We start from the raw sequence: 26,398 nt of genomic DNA, 5'->3' as shown, positions 1-26,398 counted from the left end.
TCCCCAAGCGACCAACATGCAAGTGCTGTGGTTTTGTAAACATGAGACTGGAGTCACTGCCAGTATGAGAAGGACAGGGCGTCCCTTTCCGATGCCCCCATCAGGCACTGGCGGGCCTCCGCCGTGACCTCCGTGCACGCTCCCAAGGGCTGCAACTGCCCTTCTCTTCCTGCCAGAGACGGGAGAATTCATTTTTCGCCAGAAAGAAAACGTTTTCCGAACGCCCGGCCTCTTTGCTTTGGCTGCACGCTGCACTGGAAGCGTTGTCGAAGCTGGGAAGTTTGAACCTCCTGCATCTCGTTCTGGCAGCGACCGACCAAGAAGGTGAGAAGAACGAAGATCGGCACCTGGATTTCTTCGGGCAGTTCTGCCAGGTCGTCCGGTACACCGGCGACCTCCAGGCCGTCCACTTCCTGCCTGTCGTAGACCTCCTGATCCTGCCGAGCCACAGGCCGCTCGTCGAGTCCGTCCAGCGCCTCCATGCCCAGGATATCGGACATGGGTTCCGAGTCTCCGGGGTCCACGAAGTGCACCAGCGGCGTCGCTGGCTTCTCGACGTCTTCAGTCCGCCCGAGGGGCTCCGTCAATACGGAGTTGACCGCCTTTAATCTTCCCAGAAGTTCGGCGACCAGATCTTGGTTGCACTCGTCGAAGGTGTAGCTTATGTCCATTCTTATCGACGGTCGCTCGCCAGGCTCGCCAGCCACCGGCGTCGTTGCCGCCATCTTCAAAAAACCACGTTGGCTGCTTTTACGACTCTGGATTGGACAATCCTAGTCATCCTAGTGATGGGACGAATCTTTATCCGAATCGAGATTCGGAGCCGAATCTGGAGATTCGGAAAGATTCGGAAAAGTAGCCGATTCTCAAAAGATTCGGAAAAGTTCGGAAAACTTCGGAGCGTTGCCATGGTTGCCATGGTGTCCAGATCACGTTGATGAGTATTTCACCTTTTCGTGATATTAAATTCACTAAATTCTACAAAGCGCACAAATATTGTTGTAATATAATATCATAGTAATAAATAAACTTTTTCGCTCTGTTTATAATATTTCTGATGTTTGTCGAGAACGGTAAACAGACATCGCGGGAAAATTGGTTTCGGTTCCGGATTGCGACCAAAATAGGCATGCTTGGTGCACGTGGAAATATAAGGTCTGTTCGATTCGGCTAGAAAGTTCTGAACTAGTTCTGTCCGAGTTCAGAGGAGTGCAGGAGTCGTGCAGCGGCGGCGCAGAACCAGTGCAGCCACCGCGTTAGGACTGGCGCTGTGATCGACTTCCGGAGTACCGATAAAACGGATGCGCAAGACGTCGTCTGCTTTTGCCGTCTGGCTGCGTCGCCATGGAATTTTGTCTGCTAGCGCTTGGATATTTGCGTTAGTTTTATATTACTTTTTTTTACAAAAATATTTTCCATGTATGTTTCTTTACATTACAAAGTGCGTGCAGCATCTAATGAAACATGTCTGCATTTTATATCGTCTGATTTCGTGCTGCGATCGCTTTCATAGACATTTCATCGACCACGTACCTGGATACCTTCGCGAGATCAAGATGACGATGTCCCGTCAGAATTTACTGGCCGCTGCAGTAGCGCTCATCGAAGACGAGAGCGACGATGAGCTCGACGACATCATCGCCCTCGCCTCGATTGTTTCGGCACGGACTGACAGGAACAGGGTTCCCCTGTACTACGAAAAGGTGATCGACACCTACTTCGATTTCGAATTTATGCGCTTGTTCAGGCTTTCGAGAGAGACACACGCGGAGCTGGCTGGTCGATTTGAAGCTTCGGCGTTTTACCCGGATTCCGTTGGCGGACGACCGCAGATTTCGGCGGAGAAGACATTGCTGATTGTGCTTAGTTACGTAGGCACGAGAGCCACAATGTACCAGATTGCGGATCGCTTTGACATAACGGAGTCGTCCGTTCACCTCTGCATTGAAAGAGTTCTGAACTTTCTGAACAGTATCAGCGCACAAATAATCACCTGGCCTGACCAGGAAAGACGTCGGAGGAGCCAAGCCGGCTTCCTGAGGAAGACTAAGGGGAAAGGGCCCCACAAAACGATCGGGGCGATTGATGGATGCCATGTAGAAATCCTGCGACCAACAGAGTCTCCGAACTCCTACTACAATCGGAGCAAGTTTCATTCCATTGTTCTGCAGGGTATCTGCGATGATCAAAATCAATTCATCGACGTCTACATCGGGTTCCCCGGTTCAGCGCACGACGCCCGCATCCTGAAGGAGAGCCCCATCTTCGAGGACGCGGAAGCCAAGTGTGCGGGTGGGTACCTGCTGGGGGATTCGGCTTATCCCCTGCTGCCATACGTCATGACCCCCTTCAAGTCTTCAAAAGCGGCCCTGCCGTCCTGGAAGACTACGTATAACACGAAGCACGGTCAACAGAGAGTGACAATCGAAAATACTTTCGGGCTGCTCAAGCAGCGATTTCGGAGAATGTACTTGGTCGACAGCGCCAGCATCAGACAGTGCTGCCTTGTCGTTATGGGCGCCTGCGTTCTCCACAACCTCTGTAATACAGAGAGAGACTTTTTCGATGACCTGAACAACGCCCGCCCGCCTGACCAAGTCACCAACGACGACGACCACGCGATCCAACCGGACGACGCCACAAGGAGTCTCTCTGAGCGGATCCGAGAGGCCATTGCTAAGACCGAATGTTAGGAAGCGATATCTACACCTGATCCTCCAAAAATATTCTTTTTTTTTATTTTGTGTGTGTGTGTGTGTGAACATACAAAGATGGTACTTGAGCTTTGGAAAATGAAGCGTACCGACTTCATGAAAACACGATTAAACAAAGTAACGGGTTACTTCGTTCCTTCATTTCTGCGTACAGTATTATTTTGATCCAATATCCTAGTACGTTCGTATACCAGAATACATATATGCGGGCATGCACAGGTAGTCAGTGCCAGTGACTCCTAAAACGTAACATTGTTCCTAAAGCTATTTTCAACCTAACAATCAACAAAACCTAAAATAAAAAAAAAAAAACAAAAAACTAGATATGGCGGTAAAAAAAATACATGCTGCAAAACTCGGAAATAATTGTAAAAACTAAGAATGAATCGTGGGACTACAGAGGAGTGGCAAACAAAATCAGCAAGACAATTTGAACGAATTTATTCGTACGGCACATTTGTGCACCAGTCAAAATAATAACAAAAGAATAAATAAAACGGCCTGCGAAACAGTGAAACTGTAATCAAGTTATGAAGCACGTCTACTGTGCCGGCGCGCTCTTCTCGATTGCAGTCACGAGGCGCTCGAGAAGAGCCATCCGGTCCTTGTGTCGTTTCTTGCGACTCTCCTCCATGTCGGCGAACACCTTGAGCAGCGAGCCCAGGACGGTTTCCCTCTTTCGCTTGCTCGGTGTACCGGCCGGAGCACGCTGGTTTGAGGGCGGAGCCAACCCTAAGGCAAGGGAGGAGGGTCCTGCCTCTGTCCCTCGAGAGGTTTCAACCTCGGCGCTGAAACATTTTTTTTTTTTTTTATGTTACGTTGATTATACGTTTCTTAAGTACTTACCTGTCTCCTTCCTTTTCAAGCACTCTTCCCGGCGCCAACAACACAGTTGGTGAAATATGGTGCTCTTTCTCGAGGATGTCATGAAGCTCGCTAAACCACAGAAACAGCACGTTTACAAGTGATGACCTATATAAAAAAATTAGTGAACGTACGTACTCCTCGTATTCAAAATGCACCCTGGAGTGGCCCGACTTGTTGTTTTTCGATTTGGCGTTCTTGTACGCTCTCTCCAAGGACTTCCACTTGTTTTCGGCCTGGTCAGCGGTGACAACGCCGCCGAACTCTCCGACGACGGTGTCGGCCAGCTGCTGCCAAAGGGCTCGTTTGGTCCTAAACATGATGTTTACTACGTATTAGCATGTATTATAAAATATATCCTGACAAAGACATACCTGAAACCCCCCTTTGCTCTCAGACGCTCTTTTAGTTCCTTATAACAGCCGATAAAGAACTTCGTCTTCGCGGCACTCCACAGCTGCCCGTCGACGTCCGTTGTGGGTGGACGCGCAGGCTGCAGGACAGTTGGGTCTGCGTCCGGCTCAGAGGCAAAGACGAGCGTAACTCGTTCTCCGTCTTAAAGAATAGAATGCGAACATTGTAAACATCGATGTATAATCGCGAGGTGAATGACTGGCTTAAGCAAGTCATTCACGAAACGTAAGCAAGGCTGCGTAAGCAAGCCGACGCAGCCCTCTTACGATTTTTAACGTATTTAATTCGAGCTTATTCCTACCTTCGGTAACGTACACCATCCCGCTTCCGTCCACTACGGGCACACCATTTTCGTCCACAAGTGGGAAGACTTCCGTTTCTACGTTGTTGTGTATAACAAACATGCTTTAATGACCGAGCACAGCGAGCAAAAAAGAGAAGAGTCGTCTGCTTTCGTCGTCTGCTACTGCACGAACGCTGAACTGGCTTCGGAGCCGGTGCAAGCATTTCCGGAACTGGGACTGAACTCGTTCAGAACTAGGATGAATCGAACGCGCCAGTGCAGCGGTCGTGCAATTTCCGGTTGAATCGAATGCGCCAGTTCTTGCACTGCTGAACTAGTTCAGCCAGTTCAGGCGAATCGAACAGACCTATACACGTTTGCAAGTCCGGTCTCAGGGCGCCGCCATCTTCCTCAGTGGGTGCGCTCTTGGCGCGGCCATAATCCGATTACGACGCCTTAGCAAGGCTTCGTAATTGGATTATGACTCGTCCGAGCGCACCCCAGCCAAGTAAGATGGCAGCGCCCTGAAGCCGGACTTGCAAACGTGTATAGACCAGTGTCCGCGCCAATTCCAGGGCGCCGCCATGGATGGATGGATGGATAGATGAATACGGCTGAGCCCTTTGGATCGGGCGGTAGCTTACGCCACCTAGCCATTTTGTTTTACCATTTAAGCTTAGAATATTTAAATGTGAAATCTATATTCACTCCGCAGTGCAAAGAAAGTGAGGCTATGAAGCCCCCTTGCCATCAGTGAATAAGAAAATACCTAGTTTTCTCTCGATTTCTGCCACCATTCACTTAATCTTTGCTTGGTAATCTCTACAGTCTTGAAATCCACTCTCCCTTCGCTGTCTCTAAAACCGCTAAAACCCAATGACTTTATTAAATCTATGTTGTCTTCGGTAGGCATAGGGTGAAGCCCTTTACAGTAGAGTATCAAGTGCTCAGCCGTCTCGTCCTCCTCTCCACAAGCAGCGCACACTGTATCAATTTCCTGGTACTTCACTCTGTATGTTCTGGTTCGCAGAACACCCGTTCTTGCCTCATAGCGAGTTCGTTTCACACGCACTGGCACCGTTCGAGTTCTCTCCCAGAATGCATCGCACTCACAGAGTGTTGCACGGAAAACTGGACTCAAACGAACTCGCCAAATGCACCGCGTGCAGAAGACCGATGTTGCCGCCATCTATGTTGTAGAAAAGGTACCGACTTCAAACCGAAACTAGCGCCTTTCTGTTCGGAGTGATGCGTGGGAATGCGAGAATGCAGTCGGCTACCAACGTTTATCTACAAACTGTGGTCGCTGCAACCTGTAGTTTATAGTTGCGATGACTTCAAGCAGCTCGGCTGTCGTAGAGATAGTTACAGACGGCGTAAATTTTCGCACCCAGTTTTATACAAAGCAGCTGGTTACGATCTTTCAATTCTTATAACCGTTTACACTGAAGAAAACTGATGATGCTGTCCGAGCAGAAGCTTGATCCGTTTGAGCATGGTATTATGCGTGAACCACTGAAAGGGTACGGCTTAAAACTAGCCTGTTGGAATATCCAGCAAAACTGGGACTTTCGATTTGGATTGTCATTATAGGAGGATCAGAAATTAGCCTTGGTGAGGGCGTCAAGAACGAGAGCTTTCTCGAACAAAATACGACGGGGCAAGTTAGCTGACGTAGGTAAATCTTAAACATGATGATGTTGCCCAATCCTCGGGTAAAGTTACCATCTTTAGCTTTCTCTGATGCTTATTGGGCAGACAGAGGTTTCTGCTGGGGGAGTGTTGCCGACAAATGTTAAATTTTCCACCCGCACACGGATGATGATAGACATCTCGGGGGCCGCTGTTACGTTTGTTCTGAGCATTTCTTTACACACTGGTATATTTCAGCGTTTGTACGGCAACAGAGCGATTTAAAACCGGCAAATAAATCACGGGTTGTCAATTGCTTCCTTCGGGAAATAGCAGACGCTCACAATTCAAGCTCGCGTTTGATTTCGCGGCCCGCGGGACGCGATTTCTATCAGAAAATCTACTTTTTGTTCCGTTCGGTTCCGCGACACATCGTAGCAGACGAACCCTCGTCGCCTGCTCCCGCTCCTCGCCGGCCCCGCCGGAGCGAGGCATGACGGGATTGCATTTTGGCGCACTCCCGATTTTCTCGGTGCAGCGAGTGCATGCACGCGTGGGGTATTAGCGCTGAAACGAACTCGGAGAGTGCAACCACTCGTGGAGTGCCGGCTGAAACGAACCCGTTCCACGCTGCGAGTGGGCACGCGTGGGCACGAGTGCTGTGAAACGAACTCGCTATCAAACAGCCTCAAATGTTTATCTACGCTCGCGCCACCACGCGGAAAGAACTGGCAGGCAGGGAGGGGAGGGGGGGGGGGGGGGGGGGGGGGGGCTGCGTCGGCGGCGTTGCTTTGGGTAGCTGGATGCGGCAGGCTGTCCGAATGCACCGACACATCGCGAAAGATGTCTTCACCAGAAGCCTCTGCGGCCCGTTCTTCAACAGGCAAGATGTCGTGAACATTCGAGAACCCATCTCGATCAAGGAAAACCTTTCTTGTCTTAGATGTTCTCGGTGTCTGCCGACCCTTGACATCCGCGTTTCAGTCCGGGTTCATTGCGTAGTAAATATTTCGCTACCGCTTTCTTGTAGCTTTCAAATGCTTGATTGTTGGCTTCTTGTATACGACATTACATTCGTGGCACGTTTGAGACCGATTTTCGCGATCTGCTTGCCTTTCTGCGGCAGCGCGGCTCTGCCAAGCCGAAATAAGTGCGAGGCGTTCACTTGATCGAACGCAGTTTTAGCGAATGAAAACGAGACCACGACGTTTCATCGAATGGGTCTAGTTACATAGACAGCTCGGATTAGCTTTCTTTTGTAATGTGGCGCCTTGTCTGCCGCTGCGAAGCGGAGTAAACGAGGGCTCCGAGTATGTTAGCACGCGTCCCCCCCCCCCCCTCCCCCCCCCCCCCCCCCCACACACACACACAAACACACACTGCGAGCGTCTGGGTTCGAAACTATTAATTGCCAGTTCTAAAGGATGGTACTTACTTGAAGTGGGAGCTGGAATTCTACGAGGTACCAGGAGACACTTACTATCGGGCAACGAAGCACGGTGCCTGTGGGGGCGGAGTCTAGGAACGCTACTGATTAATATTGTGACAGGCGATCAGTTATGATAGCAGACGAAACTTCGACTCGTTTGTTCAGAAGTTCGCGGTGATATTTTATTAGCCCTCGTTACAGCACACCAAGGATCTTAGGCAGTGAAATTCACATCACGCAGGCTCGTCCGTCGTAGTCAAATGAGCGCAGTCGACGATGAGGTGTAATGAGCTACTAAGCTTCACAAGGAAAATGCGCGTGAGAAAGAGTTTTGAGGAAGTCCAAAACACCGATCCAGCAGACGCACGTACGTGCGTTTACTCCGGACTTCATGAACCCGACGGCGCAAGATCAAAGAGCACCGCCGCCATCGCCACCCGGTTTTCTCTGCACTTTGCGCGACGACGGCACTGCAACGGAGGGCACTCGCCTCGGCGTTAACAATCCGCGAAATAGATTAATTTCCCACTCTTGAAGCCATTCCAAATGATAAATGAAAATACCTCGGCGTTGTTGAACATCTGACGACACAACCAACACAACTGTGCCGCTGGCTGCGTGAGCCTGACACAAATGTGCCGAGCGCCTGCTCGGCACCGTTGTTGCTCGTGAAAGCCTGCTTATTTGTAGTTGAGACGATGATTCCACATCTTTCGTGGTGCTTGCAATAACTTCGAAGGGCAGGGGAACCTTCTCACGAGGACGTTGAAGACACTCAACACCGGAGCCACCAAAGCAATCGCACAAACCGTCGCCATGTTTGCTTCTTCTTCGTCACTCGCGGCGCGGTCAACTCGTCGCGAGATGTTTTCTGGCTCGGCTAGACGAAAACCAACAACGGCAAAGTGGCGTATGGACACACGGCTCTCACATTACGGGCACTATACTCACATACCGCGGTAAACAGGACCGATGCCGGCGAAACGGCAGTCGGCACACCAGCGAAGAAGCCCTCAACGGGAACCGGCGGCGCAAGCCGACGCAGCCCCCCCTCCCCGTGAGCGTCTGGGTTCGAGATTATTGTTCGCTTTTGCTCCTTGCGGTCGAGGCTAAAAAGAGCACTTCCGGACAAAGGTCTATATGTCTATATAACGCTTTGCAGCAGCTGTGCATGGACGCCGCCATAACTGACCTTCAGTTTTTGCTTCCTCTTATTTCGTCTATTTCACTTCATCTTTAGTATACACTCCGTGCGACACGACTGGCGCGCCGCCGCGCGGCCGGTAGCGAAGGTAGGCAGTGAGAACCTCGGAGAAAACGAAACCGAAACCATGCCGCGTACGTTGGTACGCATTGAAGTCGGAGTGGTGCGGTTGCGCTGGGTTCACAGCATGAAGTGCTGCCTGTGCTGCGTCATTGAGTGCTTCAATAGTTATGCGCCGTATCTCGTGGAGACAAAGTTTCACAGTTTTTCACCTCGCCGATATTTTGTGGGACAGCGACAACGATGGAGCCGTGCCGTACGACGCGAGAAATTTGGTCCCCCGATCATGTCTGCCACTGTGTCATCACGGCTGACATATTCTACACTGCCGCTTTGCGCTCTGCGTTTGTTTTCGTACCAGTAACGCCTATATGTGTAAGCGCCGATGGGACGAACTGAAATGCCATCCCACACTCGCGGGTATGAAGTGCCAATTTCGGTGGAGGAATGCCCTCCAAAGTAGTTTCGTCCCCATCGTACGTGTCATTGATATTTCCGGACAAGTATGGCGCGCAATCTGTACTTCATGAAGAAAGATTCGAACGGTAAAAAAAGTGACAAATATAAATCTAAAGAAAACAACAGTGAAACTCGGAATCACTGGATAATCGACGTTTGAGTATGGAAGTTTAAGTGGTGTGCTTTCTTTCTGGATCAGCCTCCTTTTGGATGTGAAAACGCTGACACCCTGATTTCTGTAGACAACAATTTTTTTTTCTCGGCTTTAGAGTTACCTATCCCAAAGTGGTTCGAACTGAAAGTAAACTGTGCACCTCCCACGATGAGTGATATTATCTTGACAGCCTTTGACGGTCAAAACTGGCTCCCATTTAGTTACGCCGCCCAAACTATATTTCCGCCTGGTTTCGCTATGCCAACTCTTTTTGTTATAATAAGTGTTGTGCCAAGTGACGGTCATGTCAAAGTACATGTGCGCCGAAAATCAGCACCTCGCACAACAGGTTATTACACAACAGCTGACCGCAAAAGTCCTTGGCGGCCAAACCGTGTGTTGGCCGACAGCTTTGTTTTCTCGGCTTTGGAACCACCTTCCGTAAAGTTGTTTCAATTGGGAGTACAGTCCACCAGTCCCTTCCTACCTGTAAAGTCTCCACCTCCCACAATCAGTGGTATTCTCTTGACAGCCTTTTCATGGTCAAAACTGGTTCCCATTGAGTTACGCCGCCCAAACCAAATTTTCACCTGGTTTCCCTTTGCCACCTTTTTCTTTTTGTATAATAAGTGCTGTGTCATGTTACTGTCAAGTGCAAGCACCTGTCTGCACAAGTCTGCACTTTGCACAGCCCGCTATAACACAACCTTTTGGGTCCAATATTGGATATCCCGTACAGCTTTATTTCTTTATTCGTTAGAAACATAACTTTCACACGTGCTGTCTTAAAGAAACTTGGCACTCTTCGTGCACAAACTTAGTGAACATCTCACTCGCCTCCAAATATCATCGTTCCAGCAGTCCTAGGTTTACAGCGACGAGCGAAATAAATTTCCCACTCAGAGCAATTATGGTGGCGGCCGTCTTGTTTTTCGGAAAATTGCTCCAACTCCTTTTTCGGCCGCAACTAGAGAAATTACCCCTAATAACGACTCAAACTCAATATATAAGAAGTGGAGAACAGCTAAATGCCCTTCTGCCCCAGCACTCATGCAACGTCATCCTCAACTTATCGGCTCAAAAAGCAAAAGTTTCGTCCGTACGCGCTTCCGCCGCCACAGTTTGGCATGCGAAAAGGCGCCGCAGGCTGCTGAACGCGCCTCACAGTCGAACGCCAGCTCCTCCGCTAGCCGCGCTGCGCGCGTTTTTCAAAGCGCCCCCTATAGTTCCCGCACGGAGTGTATAGCAGGCCAGGTTAATGCCACATTAGATTCAACTGTGTCCTTTTAAAAAGCATCGGCCTTTGTAGAGGATCGCCAAGTACCGTTTCGGTTGCTCGGCATCTCGGTAAGACAAGAGAAGGTCAGCAAATTACAGCCGCCATGGCTGTAATTTGGCGCGTGTGTAAAGCGTCTATAAGCGCATGTTTTCATCGCCCCGCCCGGCGGTTCGGCCAGTTCGGTGACAGTCGGTTGTGGGGCAGGCGGCTTGACGAGAGTTTCTTGGGCACCAAGAACCTCCGGCGTTGTTGGCGGGGTCATGGCAGTGACCACCGCGGCTGCCCTTGCGGCGAATCGCAAGTGCGATAAGTTCCTCGTGGATTTCGTCAGGCTTGGCGTGGCCGCCCCAGCCCGGCGGGATTCGGCGGACGTGCAGCCGGTGCAGCGGCGGGTCGACAGAGCGAGGTGATGTTTACACGAAGATCACGTTCTCGTACTCCGGTATCACGTGTCCGGGATTAACGCAGACCGAAGACGTCCACCGTGCTCGTCCGAGGTTCGCAGCAGTCCCCCCCGCAAGAGGTCGATGCCGTACGTGCGTGGTTCAAACCACGACCGGGTTCAAACACATTTCGTGCCCATAATTACGGTCATAGTAGCAGATTGTCTTCAACGTGTGTCCACTGCGGTATTGTTTTCGGAACACGGAAAACAATCTAATACTTCTGAAATTGGAAAACAGCGCGCAAAAAGACGAAGACGACGAGAGAAGAGCACAGGACAAGCGCAGCGCTTGTCCTGTGCTCTTCTCTCGTCGTCTTCGTCTTTTTGCGCGCTGTTTTCCAATTTCAGAAGTCATGAATCAACTCGCTTGCATCGCCACCTTAATCTAATACTTCTCGCACTGTACTATTCTCCTGTGCTGCATTTGTACCTTTCTGTTTAATGATACGGTGTCTGAATTAGCTGGTTAGTGTCTGTTTCTGAACAATAAAGCTGCGTTGGACACCCCGCTGCGTTGGACACCCCTGTGTTGTTTCTTTTTCATCAAATAAAGTTTACGTATACAAAACTTGCTGCCGAGAACGGAGAAACGATAGTGCGACGTTTTTCTTCGGCGGTGTCGGTACGCGGTCGAAGTTGGGATGAGCAACACTTTTCGTCGCACTTGCGTCTTACGCAGCTTTGGAGGAGACGGATCATTTCCTTGCCTAAATATATTTATTGCGCGTTGCGCCACATAATGCACAGCATTTTGCTACATTTTACTTTACCGATCACCGCGAAACCGCGCAGAAACCAAGACCGTGCATTGATTAGACCTACGCCAACCACACCGTATGATGGCTAGCGAGCCACCCTACACACCGATCAGCTCCGCGTGGCAGGGTTCAGAATGACAGTACAGTACATACCATACGTTAAAGTAAACAAGAGAAATCTGGTTATATGCAGTAACAATACCTAAAAAAAACCGCAACTGACCGCATTCGCGAGGTTTACGAAAGGGTTCACGCTGCCGTTGCTGCCGTTTGCAACCAGCGACGAATCTCCGAATCTGCCGAATATTCGTCGCGAGAAGTTCGGAAATTTCCAAATCTGTCCGAATCCGAATCTCCGGTGATTCGTCCCATCACTAGACAATACTAAAGTGAACTAGTTCACCTTTACAATACACCGTTCCAAGTTGGGCTTCCTAGCCGGCGCCATTTTAACGAGAGTAGCGCCGCCTACCCTCATCCGGGCATTTGGGAGAATCTGAACTCGCCCGAATGACCAGGGGGGTAAAGGTGGGTGAGGACAAGTGGCAAATCCCGTGCGCCGACACCCGGGGTCCCGAGTGAACGATCGCGAAAGAGAGCGACAGAACACGAGAGAAAGAAAGCAACGTTGCCATGGTAAACGCGAAGAGTGAAAACTCTCAGCAATATAAACAGTGATAATTTAACGTTGTAAACTAAATTCTGAGCTATTCTAACGCTTATAAAAAGCAATAAAGTCATTACGCTGCATTACCTTCCCTTCTGTCTAGGGATGTCGCGAACCACCCCAAGTTCGATTTCGAAAGGTTTCGATATTTGCGAAGCGAACTGAGGTTCGATTTCGAAAAATTTCGATATTTTCGTACCGACCGAGGTTCGAATTCGAAAAATTCGCAACTTTCGATCACAGTGGAGTTTCGAATTCGAAAAGTTCGAAGCTTTCACGGTTTCTAGAATTTCGGATTCGAATATTTCGAATATTTTTTTACTTCAGGTTCGATAAATTCGAAGATTTCGAAATTCTTTGGAAATAAAATTCGAAAACTTCGAACGCTTCGAATTTTTATAGACATAAAGTTCGAACAATTCGAAGATTTCGAATTTCTTGCTGTATAAAGTTCGAAAAGTTCGAAGGTTTCGATTCTCTTTTACCGCTAAATTCGAAAAAAAACAAAAAACTTCGAAGATTTTGAATTCTTTTCTAGTCCAATTTTTCAAAGTTCGAAGTCCAGTTTTCAAGTTCCTCCACAGTTTGTTGCAAATAACGTTTTCACGACTCACTGGTTTTCACAAAATCAAGTTTAGAAAAGTTAGGGTGTGATATCTAGACTCTTCGAAGTTGGTCAGGCAATTAAATGAGACGACGAGTGTCCCGGATGTGCTGGAATATTTGCCAGCGCAGAGTGACGTGTGACCATGGATCAGTAATTGTGACCGCCAGCTCGGGGTGGGGGGGGGGGGGGGGGGGGGGGGTCTTTAACCTGCATCACGCAGTAGTGATCACACGAACACACTGTTTTACGAGACTCATCCAGTTCGAAATGGTCAGGGACGAGCAGAAAGTTGAGGCTCAAAAAAACCTTGAAGAAACCTGGCAAACTACCTCGCCACCCCTTGCACGCTGGTAGTAATCTGATCGAACGCCGCCCGAGTGACGCTGGCATATAGTAAGTTAAGCTTGTAATTGTCCTGGAGGTTTATTTTCTGGAACGGAGGAATCGCCTCGCAAAAAGCCGACACAACTCGAGGTCGAAGAGCGTTCTACCATACAAGTGGCGTCGGAAGAGGAAAAACGGGGTGGAAGCGTCACATGCTTACTGGTTCGGAAGTTCAAAGCTATGTCTTTTCGACCTAAATACCTGTGCCAATAATAATAAAAAAAAAAAAAAAATATATATATGCGGGGATAAAAAGTTGGAAAAAAAAAACTATCAAGAATTCGCCGGAAGTGTTGTATTCTTGCGTATTCAGAGGTTCAGAACTTCGAAACAAGTTTCTTTTACCAAATTGTGTACAGGCTAAAAGAAACACGTCCCAGGATCGTGAAGCGAAAAAAATGAGAAAAGTTTTCTTTTAATGACGTGCTGAACTTGAACACTATTAGAAATCTTCTGCCATGAGTTAATTTATTCCTTAACGTGAAAAAACAATAAATACATTATTTTGTATTCTGCAGATGGCAATGATATGTACTGTCTGTGGTGTTAATTTAGATGCGATACCTCAAACAACTTAGACGAAAATAAATATCGAGTTTAGGTCATAATTGCATGTAGATACATGTTTGGACATTTCTTCGAAACTCACGTTGAATAACAATAATCACATCTTAAGATGGCACTTACCTAGGCTATACATAGATCATTCTTCAAAAAGTATAACATCTCTACCACAAATAGCTTCGGCTACAGCGCGCTTCAAATCTGGCACAAACGATAATCGTCAAAAAACCGTCGTCCTTCCACGAACCTTCGGAAATTAATTTCTTTAAAACTAAGCACGCCAGAACATTGAAACAAACGCCATTGTCTTTCGTAAGGAACGCAGCACCGCGTGTAAAAGTTCGAGAGAAAAAAAAAAACTGCGAATGTACCTCATGGCTTGAATTCAAATGAAGCCGTCCGCTGGTCTTTCGAAGTTCGACGAACGTCGAACTTTTACCCTAAAAGTTCGAAGTTCGTCGAAATTCTGACTTTTCAGGATTCGAAAGTTCGAAACTTTTCGAATTCTCTTGATAAATAAGTTCGAGAGTTCGAAATTCATCGAATTTTTTGGTCAGTCAAGTTCGGAAGTTCGACAAGCATCGAACTTTGGAGCGCAATAAGTTCGAAAGTTCGATAAAGATCGAATTTTTTAGCGTAATAAGTTCGACGGTTCGAAAAGCGTCGAACTTCTTAGCTCAACAAGTTCGAAAATTCGACTTCCGTCGAATTTTACGATGTAGACAATTCGAAAATTCGAAATCTTTCGAACCTTTCGAACCGCTTGATTCGATCATCGAAACTTCGATTCGAAAAAAGTTCGCGGCATCCCTACTTCTGTCGAAGTCTCGGAAATCTGGTGGTTGCGCAGTTTCGTATTCCTCACATGCACCCAACCGCGCCCCACCTGCCCCACCTGCCCCACCGGCGAAGCCGGGTATACACCAACTCAACTCTCCTACGTCACGCCGCGGTGGTGGCGCGCCGGACGCACTTCCGGTCTGGGGCGGTGGGCAGAAGTCGCCGTGCCAGACATGCATTCCCGTGTTCCTTTGGAAGAAACGAGACAAAAAACCTGCCTTCTCGTCAAAATGCTGCGACGAAGGTTGTACCAAGAGAGTCTGGAAAGGTTTGAAGATCAGTTTTCATGTGTTTCTGCCCCCTCCGTTCGTCCGAGAACGTGGATAGTAGCCGTGAAAAGGGCAAACCAGACGCTGTCGAACTACGATTGCGTGTGCGGGCAACACCTTGTGGTCGCCAGATGTATTTGCTTTGTTCCAACATAAACGAGAGAAAATCGTCAAGTTGTCCGAACCACCCACGGGTTCAGTGCGTCTTCAAATTCACACGGCCGCCTGATCGTTCGAACTTTCGTCTGCTCTTTCAAACATGTCTGCTTTTTGTCGTCTGCTCGTTCAAACAAAAGCGGCCCGTAGACCAAACTTTGACCCGGTGATTGCAATAAGAAGTAATTGCAGGCCTCAAAAAACTTAAGTAGGCTCGGTGTAAACAGTAGATACGAGATGTTGATCATTGGTACCGGTGGCCATCACCGACTTGTTACGCTTGGTCCGTTCCCGCTTCCGATTTTCAGTATCGACGTCGATCATCGCTGCTACCTTCTACACTTTTGCAACACGAGCGACGTCGCTACCGAAAATAGCTAGAAGAATCTCATCATGGTTTTGGCGTCCATTCTGCGGCGTTCATGCGAATGAATCGCCGCACGTCAAATTATTTACGGAAAGTTTAGCGGCGTAACGAGCCTTGATAATTTCGCTTAGGCGATTAAAGTGGTAAGACATTGCGATGAGGACCTAGAATCGACAATTCCAACGCGAAAAAGAGTACGCAGACTCACACAGACGCCGACAACGTGACATTCGAGTGGTTTGTCGACGCGGGACGCGGTGCTTCTTGCCCGTGCCCCATTACGCATGCGTTCGAACTGTCGTCTGCTCTTTCAAAATTGGCTGCTTTTTGTCGTCAGCTCGTTCAAACGACAGCGGCCCGTAAACCAAACGTTGACCCGGTAATTGCGATAAGAACTAAGTGCAGGCCTCAAAACACTTTTGAAGGTTGGTTGGGGTAAGTAGGCTAAGTGTAGACAGATACAAGAAGATGTTGATCATTATTGTTACCAGTGGATGCATCACCGACTTGTAATGCCCGATTCTACTTGCGGTTTTCAGTATCGACATCCACCATCTCAGCTACGGTCCACGATTTTGCAGTCCAATCAACGTCGCGTCTGAAAACAGCGAGTAGAATCTCATCGTGGGAGTCAGGCTTTAGCGCCTATTCTGCGGTGTTCACGAGAAATGAATCGCCGCACGTCACATTATTCACGCAAAGTTTTGCCTCGTTAGTTTTGCTGAAGCCGCTCAAGTAGTCAGACATTGTTAGGAGGACGTAGAATCAACAATTCCAACGTGAAAAAGAGCACGGGGACTCCCACCGACGCCGACAACAACGCAATTCAATGGTTTGTTTATGGGCGACGGCGGGCTTCTTGCCCACCATCCACCGCGCATGCGCGGCGCCGGTGGCGTCCGCTAGGGGCGCGCCGGTTTGTTTGTAAACATGATTTGGTGTATATGGTTTAGTTTAGCGTTAACGCGAGGCCGTACATCTGCGCGCTATGCAAAAAGAAAGCTTCGGAAGGAACGCGAATACCTTTCCACCGATAAGTTCGTGGATTGTTGAAGTTCACGAAACTGCTCTGATGATGTAACCGTGTTTGGGACCCAGAGGGTCTGCCTGCATGATCCGCCGCTTGCGGCAGCCAGAATGTATGGGAAAATGGCGGACCTTTTCCTCTAGAGTTAGTATGTATGATCTCTATGCGAATGACCGACCGCCATTACTGGACTGTTACCCTGCTCACTGAGTCACACCGATTGCAGCAGCTTCTGCGGCACGGCTGCCGTATTCGGCGTCCTCGGCTCATCGTCTTCGTCGACGGAGGATAGCACTACCCTAATTTGTATGTCAGGCATGGGGAAAAGTGCATCCCGCATTCGTGGCATCTTTTTGTGGGTAATTTTTAGCGCGGTTCTGGGGCAGTTGTCGCTCCCAAACCGAACTCGGCGTTTCGATCGCTAGCGAAATTGGGGATCGCTAGTGAAATTGAGGATCGCTAGTGAAATTGAGGATTGAACGAAGCCAGGATGGCACGAATTACGGCATGTGAATTTGCGCTAAACTCGAGTTGTCGCAGCTTGGGGGCGCCGGGAACATTTGAACTAATTGCGCGGTTAGCGGCTCAGACCTGCGCTGCCGCGTCTGCTTTAATTGAAATAGTAGAAACCTCAAATTTAAATATGAATCGATATATAAATACCGAGTACAGATAGCAAGTGTGACGGAACCGTTTTTTTTTTTTTTTAATTTGGAATCCACTGTTACAATATTGGCACATTGATGTGCATCTCTGTAATCGCCTCGCCAGAAAATTATTTGTGCGCAAACTGTGTCACAGCGTGTACTATTAAATCAGTAGACCACGAGTTAAGCAACTGTTTTCTTTTATCAATGTCTAAGCCGCCCTCCGCTTACCTTTCGGTCGTAACCCAGGCGAAGGAACGGCACGGGGTTCTCCGCAGCTCGCCGGCCGTCTAAGAAATGGTCGGAGCACACACGACTGCTCTTCGATGGCAAGAAGTCTTTCTTGTTTAAATTTGCCAGCCACCAGAGTCGTAGCTCCAGAGCAGCGGGGAACCGGTGCAGCATAGACATGCCGCACCCATATTCATCCTGTTTGACAGCTCGCACACTGAACCGGCGTTTATTTTTTTTTTTTTTGTTTTGTTATTTGCCCAACCAATTACAGCACAGTGCTGCCCGGTCGATTCTTTTCTTGCATAGGCCATGTCACACGCGAAAACACGCTATAATATGAAAGCGGCGCCTAACATTGTCGAAACAACTTACCTCCGTAGACTGCGCACGTGCTTTCTAACAGTCCACTCCGTGAAGCAGACGAGCTTTCGAGGGAAAGGGTAAGCGGAGCGTTGGCGCACCGCTCTGGTTCGAGAGTGTTTTTCTCTTTCTGCATCGACCTACTTGGTTTGCACATGACGTCATTTCCGATACCCTCCAGAGAAGAGGGGGAGAAGGAGCTCCCCTCTTATCAGGACCCTCCTTTGTGCCTTCCGGATTTGCACAGGCGTCGCTATTCTCCTCCCAGAAGATTATAGAAGATTAACCCGTCACTCAAAATTTTTACAAAAGCAGTTTCCCTCTCCTCCTTTTACTTGGTGTGCAAATGTGTGCGATGTGACGTCAATGCAAGGAGCCTATAGACCTTTTCCACAAGGGCGCCGCCATCTTGAATTGTCGTCACTTCCAGTATGGGGGAAAACATTGTTTTGCCGTCGCCACGCCAATAGAACACATTTAGGATATAAGCCTAACCGTACACATTCTCGTTTTGGCTCCCCTCTTTTTTTTTTACTATTTGCAGGTTGAAACGTTTAATTATTTTGTCGACACGACGTGCGGCCGCTGACGGCGGCCGCACGTCGTGTCGACGGCTCGAGATGGCGCTGCGAATGCATGGGCTGGATGAAGCGGGTGGCCAGGGCGGCTCGCAATGCATTTGCTGCGCGACTAAACACTCTTTGTTGGAGCTTTTGTTTGCCGTTTTAGGTCCGAACCCCATAAAAGAAATACGCGACACAAAACTGACGCAATTCGTCTGGCCGTGTTCGCTTTGCGCGGGGTACAAAGCAGAAATGCGCGACGTGGAAGTCAAACACCACCAGTCCAATTTCCTGGGCGGCGTTTCAAAACAAAAATGTTCGTGCAATTTTTTTTTTTTTTTTTTTATGGCAGGTGGGTTTGTTAGAAGTCTCTCATTAGAAACAGGGTGAAGCTATTTAATGGTAAGAAGTCCTTCAGTCGCGCGCATAAATGGCTAGTTGTAATATTGAGACAGGATCGTATTATTGTTTCCTAGACCACTGCCTACACATTTAAACAATTACGACTCAAGCCTCAAGAATGGAATGCAATCGTTTTAACAGAGCATTCCTTTTATACCTAGTTTTGAAACCGTGCATAGCTAGCCCCAAGGTTTAATCTCCTTTATTGATTCACCATTATGTGTCTCGTTAAGCCAATTTCAAAGAAACCTGTTGGGTAAATACTGCTGGACAAAAAGAACTCGTGTGACAGCAAACCCTGTTATTTATAGAGGAATACACTTTTTATTAGTTAAACTCGGCAAAAACACAATAATGTAAACGACTTATTTTTTGCGGGTTCAATATTTCGCGATTTAGGTCGAAGCTAAAATTTCGAAATAATTCGCGGGTTCTAATTTTCGCGATGCGGTGGGATCTCGTTATAGGTTCCAATGTGTTTACATTTTACCGGAATTGTTAGCGGGAGCTATTTTTCGCCGGCACCTCCACAGAGACGATGGGAGTCGACGTCTCGGGAAGGAACCTCCGCGCAGCTGACGACGCGTCCTCCTTCAGTCGTGCTCAGTCATGCGGCCACAAAGAGGCACAACACCAGGCATGCTGTCTCGTGAAAAAATCACAACTGTCTCGGATAAAACTTTATTGTCACACATTTTAAGTTTACAATACACGAAACCACTGAGGCTCGGAACTCGGTGACGGCTCCAGTACTCGGAGGGGACACGCAGCGTGGAGTATTCTTCGGGCATACAGGCTTCATCAAACGCCCCGATTGCCCCGGTATCGGCTGCAGCCGATGTGGTGCTGCCAGTGCTGCTGCAGGCAGTTGGAGAGGCAGTGTGTGGCCTTTTTTACCGTCAACTGAGAAAGCATCGGTGTTTTTTCGCTTTCTCGTGGAGCTTGGCTGCGACGCTTTCTTTGATCGGTAGCTCGGAGCAGTCGGAAGCAACGCCGGTACAACGCCCGGCAAGAGCTGCGGCTTTCCACGCGGAATGCGCACCTCTTCATCGTTTATAATGTGAACCAACTCTCGCGTTATAAACGATGGCTAAAAATTAAGCTCACACACCGAACACGTTTCGTCCAGGAGCTTATTCTGGCGATGCAAGTTCCAGTCCCAAACCTTTCTTTGCTCTTCCTCCTAAGGTAGTGAGAACAGCGACGGCTGCTCACCTTTCCGCCACTGATAGCGCCCCTGGCACCCCGGAGCGAAGCAGTGGCGTTGTCGACGTCGATTCGGCACGGCACTTCAGTGACCGTAAACGACAGCAGAAGCGGGTAACACGAGGTAAAGAGCGGTTCAGAATGGGGGCCACTTCGAGCTGGCAAAAACGCAAGCCAACTCTCCTCGTCCAGGGCCTTCGGAACGCTCGGAAGCGGTCGGATCCTACAGCCACTACGTCCGCAGCGCCACCGCGTACATCCGGGACCTTTCCACACGCGCCGTTTCACAGCAATGCATGGCGCGCCTCGGCGCCTGATCTCACTACCCCCCTCTAGTTCACTTTAGCATTGTGTAGCGCCAAAAAAAAATAGAAAAAAAAAAAAAAAAAAACTAGGAAGCACAAAGATGACCAGTTCTGAAACCAACCCGACCATAGAGATCATACATACTAACTCTAGAGGAAAAGGTCCGCCATTTTCCCATGCATTCTGGCTGCCGCAAGCGGCGGAGTATGCAGGCAGACCCTCGGGGTCCCACATGGTTACCAACTGCCCTTCGACTTCACAAATATAATTATATCATCAGAGCAGTTACATGAACTTCAACAATCCACGAACTTACCGGTGGAAAGATATTCGCGTTCCTTTCGAAGCTTTCTTTTTGCATAGCGCGCAGATGTGCAGCCTTCCGTCAACACTAAACTAAACCAGATAACCGAGATCACCGGCTTCGCCATAGGCTTCGCGGATGGCCGCGCCGTTGGCCGCGCCCCAGAAATACGAAACCGCGCGACTACCAGATTTCCGAGATTTCGACAGAAGGGAAGTTAATGCAGCGTAATGAGTATGCTGCTTTTTATAAACCTTAGAATAGCTCAGAATTTAGTTTGCAACGTTAAATTATCACTGTTTATATTGCTGAGAGTTTTCACTCTTCGCGATTACCATTGCGACTGTCGTCCTTCAGCTGGCAACATTGGTTTCTTTCTCTCGTGTTCTGTCGCTCTCTCTCGCGGTCTTTCACTCGGGACCCATGATGTCGGCGCGCGGGATTTGCCACTCCTCCTCACCCACCTTTACCCCCCTGCTCTGCCGCTTGCGGCAGCCAGAATGCATGGGAAAATGGCGGACCTTTTCCTCTAGAGTTAGTGTGTATGATCTCTATGTTCAGTACGGAAACAAAACATAAACAAAAGCAAAACCAGAAGTGACTTTTTTTTTTATTATTCGGTTCAAAGCAAATTTTAAGTGTACTATTTAGTTTTAACTTTATGTTTTCTTTTTTTAATTTGTATGATGACGGTTTATAGGTTGTCAGTTTGCTTTTGCGTTTATTTTTTCTTTATTGGCGTTTTTTTGTAATGCTTTGCCGTCCCCGTCAGTCGGGTTCAGGGGGGTAAAGGTGGGTGAGGAGGAGTGGCATATCCCGCGCGCCGACATCCTGGGTCCCGAGTGAAAGATCACGAAAGAGAGCGACAGAACACGAAAGAAAGAAACCAGTGTTGCCAGCGAAGGACGACAGTCGCAATTGTAATCGCGAAGACTGAAAACTCTCAGCAATATAAACAGTGATAATTTAACGTTGCAAACTAAATTCTGAGCTATTCTAAGGATTATAAAAAATAGCATACTCATTACGCTGCATTAACTTCCCTTCTGTCGAAATCTCGGAAATCTGCTAGTTGCGTGGTTTCGTATTTCCGGACGCGGCCACCCGCGCCCGGAAATACGAAACTAAACCAGATAACCGAAGCCGGTTAGCTGGTTTAAGGCGCATTCACACAGCAGAAAGACGCGCGTCGTGGGGTGAATTTTTTGCCTATTTTTGTATTGAAAAAAGTCGCGCGCCGAGGAGGACGACGCAGGGAGACGACGCCTCGGAACCCAATTTTCCCCTCGACGCGCGCGCTTGAGCCAATCAGCGAGCGTCCGGACGTGACGTGTCGCCCTTTTCCGGTTAGGACATTTTCGCTGTTTTTATTTTCGACCCACAATGAAGGCGAAAAGGCAGAGGGGTCAGGGGATTCGTGCACTCGCCAAACGTAGCTGGAAGCACTTCAGCGTGGAAAGAAGCAAGCCGATTGGAACATCCGACTGTGAGCAGTGTTTTATATGCGTGTACGACGCCGTGAAACTAGCCTTCATCGTTTGCGCGGAAGCTGAAGAAGCGGTGTGTTCCGACGGTTCCGACCTTCGACTGTGCGGGAGCGATCACTCCCAATGTGTTGTGTCTTTGTGTGCACCCGCCACTACAGAATACAACAGTTCTCCATCGAAAACACTCTCGCACAAGCTGCGTGCAGTGTTAAAGGTACGGACGCGAGGGCTCTGGGACGCGCCGGCGTAGCACCGTGCTTTGTTTCCACAAAAACGCGCCAAAAGGCACATTCTGAAGCTGCCCACTCGAGTCCGTGCGTTTCGCCAATGCTGCATTTAACCGGGGTGTAAACGTATATGTAGTCATCGCCGTTGTTCATTCAGTGAAGACGGTTGTCTCCCACCGCAGACGCAATCGCGAAGGCAATGCAACAACGATCGAGCGAAGCAAACGAATAAAAAACATTCCGTGTTCTCTCGACAGACGCGAGATTCCCCGAGACGACGACGCCGTCGGGTCGCCCTGTGTGACTGCTTCGTATTTTACGACGCCGGCGTCGACGTCGACCACAACGCGCGTTTTTTGCTCAGTGTGAATGCGCCTTTAGTTTAGTGTTGACGGGAGGCCGTACACCTGCGTGCTATGCAAAAAGAAGCTTCGAAAGGAACGCGAATATCTTTCCACCGGTAAGTTCGTGGCAGGGATGGGCAAAATGCATGCAAATATGTATCGAAATACAAATACAAAATACTTCCTCAAAAATGTATTTAATTACAAATCTAACTACATAGGGACCATGAAATGATTTTAAAATCGAGTTTCATCCACCGCACGTCGTAAAAGGTGTGAAAAGAAACACAAAAACACAAAAATAGGGAGCCAAAAAAAATTCTTTGCTATAGAACTTTTAGAAGAAAACTGGACTCTTTTGCGCCTTCCTTCCTTCGCCTGTTCACTACGATGCATCCGCGGAAATGGAGCACGTCAGCCAAATCCACGTCTCCTATTGGATAAGAGCCTACCTCACCAGCACCGCGACCGTAAACAATAAATAGCCGGCGAATGTTTCCTAAAAGTTTTGTTAACCCTATTGGAAAAACGTACAAGAAACAAACCTGCCGCTTTTACAATTCTGGTATGACACCACCATAATTTCTTGGTATTATGTATGCAGCTAGTTTGGTTTGGCGTTCTGCATAACTGGAGATACCGGCACCGCTATGGCTCCGGGTCTGTCTATACTGGCAGCCAGTTTGCTTGCCGATATGATTCCGTGTGGCTGGTATGATTTTGCGTCTGATGACGTAGGCGACCGCCTTCTTTCCAACAAAACGCTCCCACCACAGGACCACCGGTATAACTAAATCATACATGCAGAAAGACGACCGCCATCTTCCACCAAAAACGTCCATCGTTCACCACCGGTATCGTACATACATCATGTATGTCGAAAAAGAACATAAGCCGCGTTTACATGAATGCGACTTAGTCGCATTGAATCCAGTTGCCGCATTCAATATATGATCATGTAAACGGCATAATGCGCAAAGCGCATCGCATTTTGGAACGGGAAGGATAATCGCAAGGCGCTCGCTGCAGGAGCGAGTGAACAGCTGAGAACATGGCGGCGGCCAACCTCGTCAGCGGCGCGGAGAGCGGTCCCGCAATTTTTTTCCCCGAGAACAAACGCAAGCTTTTGTTGCGATCATAAGTAAGCGGAATATAGCGGAGCTGCTCGGTGAGGGCGGCCCCGTCCAAACCTTTGCGAAGTACGACTTGCGCGTCCGAAGGGGTCACAAAGGCTTCGGTGCAAGCACGAATGACACCGAGAGCTCCGAGCACTGTAGAGCACTGCATGGTAGCGCAGAACGAGCAGCTCCTACTTCGGTGCCGTTCCTGGCTGCGCAAGAGCCTCTCGGACTCGGGGTCCGGTTGGTCCTGTCGCGATCGGCGAGGTCTGGCGCGGCGAAACGCGGAGGCTTCCTCAAAGCGTGGGCACACACGTCGCCTTTCGTTCAGAGTGAACCGGCGGCCCGGCCTGGAGTCCTAAACGCGTTGGTTTTGATGCTTCTTCCGTCTCGCAACTTCTTCCACAGCACCGAAGACAGCGGACACGATCTTTACTTTCACTGAATGCGTCGAAAGGACTCCACGTGCGATGCACCGGAAAACGTGGTGCGGCTGGTGCCGGAACGGAACTGCGGAACTTCGAGCTTTGAGTTAACGTGCACGGCAAGAAACCGATCGTAACACCAAGCCGCGGATACCGCATCGCCGGTCGACAGCGGCAAACGGCCCGTTGCTCGTACTCGGCAAACTCGGCGTCTTTTCGTGGCCCCTCGCGTCCTCGCAACCAGCCACAAACTCACCAGCCCGCAACCGTAGCGACCGTAGCCGGCGTTGGAGAAAACCGAAACCGAAACCGAAACTTAAGGCTTCCGCCCAGTGGCTTCGGTGCTTCCGCTGCCGCGGCTTTTCTAAGTTCGTGGCTTCCACTTCCGGTCGTCGCGGAGATGGCGAACAATGGCGAAGATAGCGCGATGTGGTTCGTTGGCTCGTTTACGGTTACGGGACAGATGTTTTGCGGTCCGTTTCTACTGCGTCTCTGGTTCTAAACTCGACGGCGCCTCTCATAGTTCAACCAGGTGTGGTCGGCCTGGGTCAGCGCGGTCGGCTCGCCTCGTCCGATCTCCGGACCGCCGGCGACTTCCGAGTTCTTTAGGCCTGGGATCCGAAGGCGTCTGTCTCCGTGAAACGGTAAGCGAATCTCGTCCCGTTTTCGTTCTACTTTTAAATTACGTTTGGTGCGCTACTGTGTAAGCATGCGTGCCAAGTGTTCGTGACAATTTTGAACTAGAATAATTGTGCTTCATTGCGGTTTGTCATTTACCGCAAATGTAAATCGAGCAATGAACGAGGAGTAAATCGAGCAATGAACGAGGAGCCATGCTTGAAAACGATGTATGTACGATGTTAACTTCTACCTGTGCGGCTTTAAAGAAAGTCAAGACTGGTTACGGTTGGATGCGAGGCTGGTCCCAATGCAATGTTAAGCACTTAGAGCGCCTTTCTGAACGGCATGTAAGCAATATAGCGATCAACGGGACGAGCGACGGCGAGAAGCTACGAGTGCCGGCGCCGAGCGACGAAGATTTCTCACTCCCGCTGCTTGCGCCGCTCGGTTCTTGGGCTTCTAGAAAACGTCGCTCATCGCCTTGGTCGCTCGCACCAATCGCTTTCATAATGTGTGTGTCGTCGCGCGGCCGTGTTTATTCGAATATAAGTCGACCTTTTTTTTTTCTTTTTTTTTTTCGGAAATTGTGACTAAAGAATTTCGACACCTGTATTCGCGACCAAATTTTGCGACCCTACCGGAGGCATGAAGCTATCGAGTCACCGAGCCGGCGTTGCCGTAGAGCCGCGCCGCTTCTTGTTTCAAAAAGCTTTTGGTAACCGAAATGGCTCGCCGCCCGCGGTGGCCCGTGCCGCTCCTCGGGCGTCGGATGTCGACATCGCGCCTCTAGCGTTCCCCTTGCTGGGCAACGGGGAAGGAGAGGAACGCGATGCGCCACGCACTTTACCCTCCATCCTTGCAAACGCGCACACAAAAAAAAAAAAAAAAAAATTACTTTTGTTAGTTGCTTGAGGCGGCTCGGCTCGCGTGTTGCTCATGGCGACACGGCGGCTTTGCTTGCGTCTTTGTAGTTTGTCTTCCGTCGCTTCGCACCTTCTTTCGTTTCCTGTCGTCATTTTACAACGGTGTCAGTGAAGTATTGCTGCGAATACGCGAGGATGTCTACCCAGCTGAAGAAGCTTCGGACGACGATGACATGTCCAGAAGTTCTGACGGTGATGAAGTTTTTGGCATCGCCCCGTGATTTAGCTGAGAGTGATGTAAATAAAGGTTTGTTTCTTTCTTTTGCCCAAAATTTCCCCTGTTCTTAAAAATAAAAAAAAGTCGACCTATATTTGAATTACTTTTTTTTTATTCTCTATGGACCCAGTAAATAGGGTTCGACCTATTTTCGAGTAAATACGGTAACTTTAATTTTTATTTTGGTTTACGTCGGACGCAACTCGAATGCTTGACAGTTACGTTGGGCGTAACTTTAATTTTTATTTCGGGTTCCGTCGGACGTAACGTTAGACACTCCGTTACACTTAAGGAAAATAGGGGCTGCTGGTTCATCATATAAACCAACCATTTGTGTTTAATTAAAATGCATCACTGACCTCAAAAAAAAAAAAATGATACTGCTATCCTAGAGTTTATGCTATAGGAATGTAGCGCTTCAGATAAATTTGTTAATTT

The 26,398-nt window shown here is 48.9% G+C and overlaps 3 protein-coding genes across 4 annotated transcripts in view; 1 reads left to right on the top strand and 2 right to left on the bottom strand.

The window, feature by feature from the left end:
• LOC8043963 overlaps window positions 1-762 on the bottom strand; it is a 44,376-nt gene extending 43,614 nt beyond the window's left edge. For both annotated transcript variants that reach the window (XR_003916495.3, XM_002416472.5), the window contains exon 1: window positions 348-762. Coding sequence is in view for 1 of the 2 variants with exons in the window: in XM_002416472.5 (XP_002416517.3) it covers window positions 348-725 (378 nt within the window). In the remaining variant the exon portion in view is untranslated. The remainder of the gene's footprint in view (window positions 1-347) is intronic.
• Window positions 763-1,454: 692 nt separating this feature from the next.
• Window positions 1,455-2,693, top strand: LOC121833186 (protein ALP1-like). The gene has a single exon (XM_042286302.1). It carries the CDS (start codon window positions 1,458-1,460, stop codon window positions 2,691-2,693), a length of 1,236 nt encoding a protein of 411 aa, XP_042142236.1. The 5' UTR covers window positions 1,455-1,457.
• A 491-nt stretch (window positions 2,694-3,184) lies between these two features.
• On the bottom strand, window positions 3,185-4,585 carry LOC121833256. Its single transcript, XM_042286395.1, has 5 exons — window positions 4,294-4,585; window positions 3,953-4,133; window positions 3,717-3,890; window positions 3,561-3,650; window positions 3,185-3,502 (listed from the first exon to the last, which is right to left on the bottom strand). Exons 1-5 carry the CDS (start codon window positions 4,394-4,396, stop codon window positions 3,256-3,258), a joined length of 795 nt encoding a protein of 264 aa, XP_042142329.1. The 5' UTR covers window positions 4,397-4,585; the 3' UTR covers window positions 3,185-3,255.
• Window positions 4,586-26,398: the final 21,813 nt, after the last annotated feature.

The sequence above is a fragment of the Ixodes scapularis genome, unplaced genomic scaffold (genome assembly GCF_016920785.2).
Source record: "Ixodes scapularis isolate PalLabHiFi unplaced genomic scaffold, ASM1692078v2 PGA_scaffold7__128_contigs__length_106722199, whole genome shotgun sequence".
NCBI lineage: Eukaryota > Metazoa > Arthropoda > Arachnida > Ixodida > Ixodidae > Ixodes > Ixodes scapularis.
The sequence above is the reverse complement of the archived record's forward strand: the minus strand, read 5'-3'. Positions and strand labels throughout refer to the sequence as shown.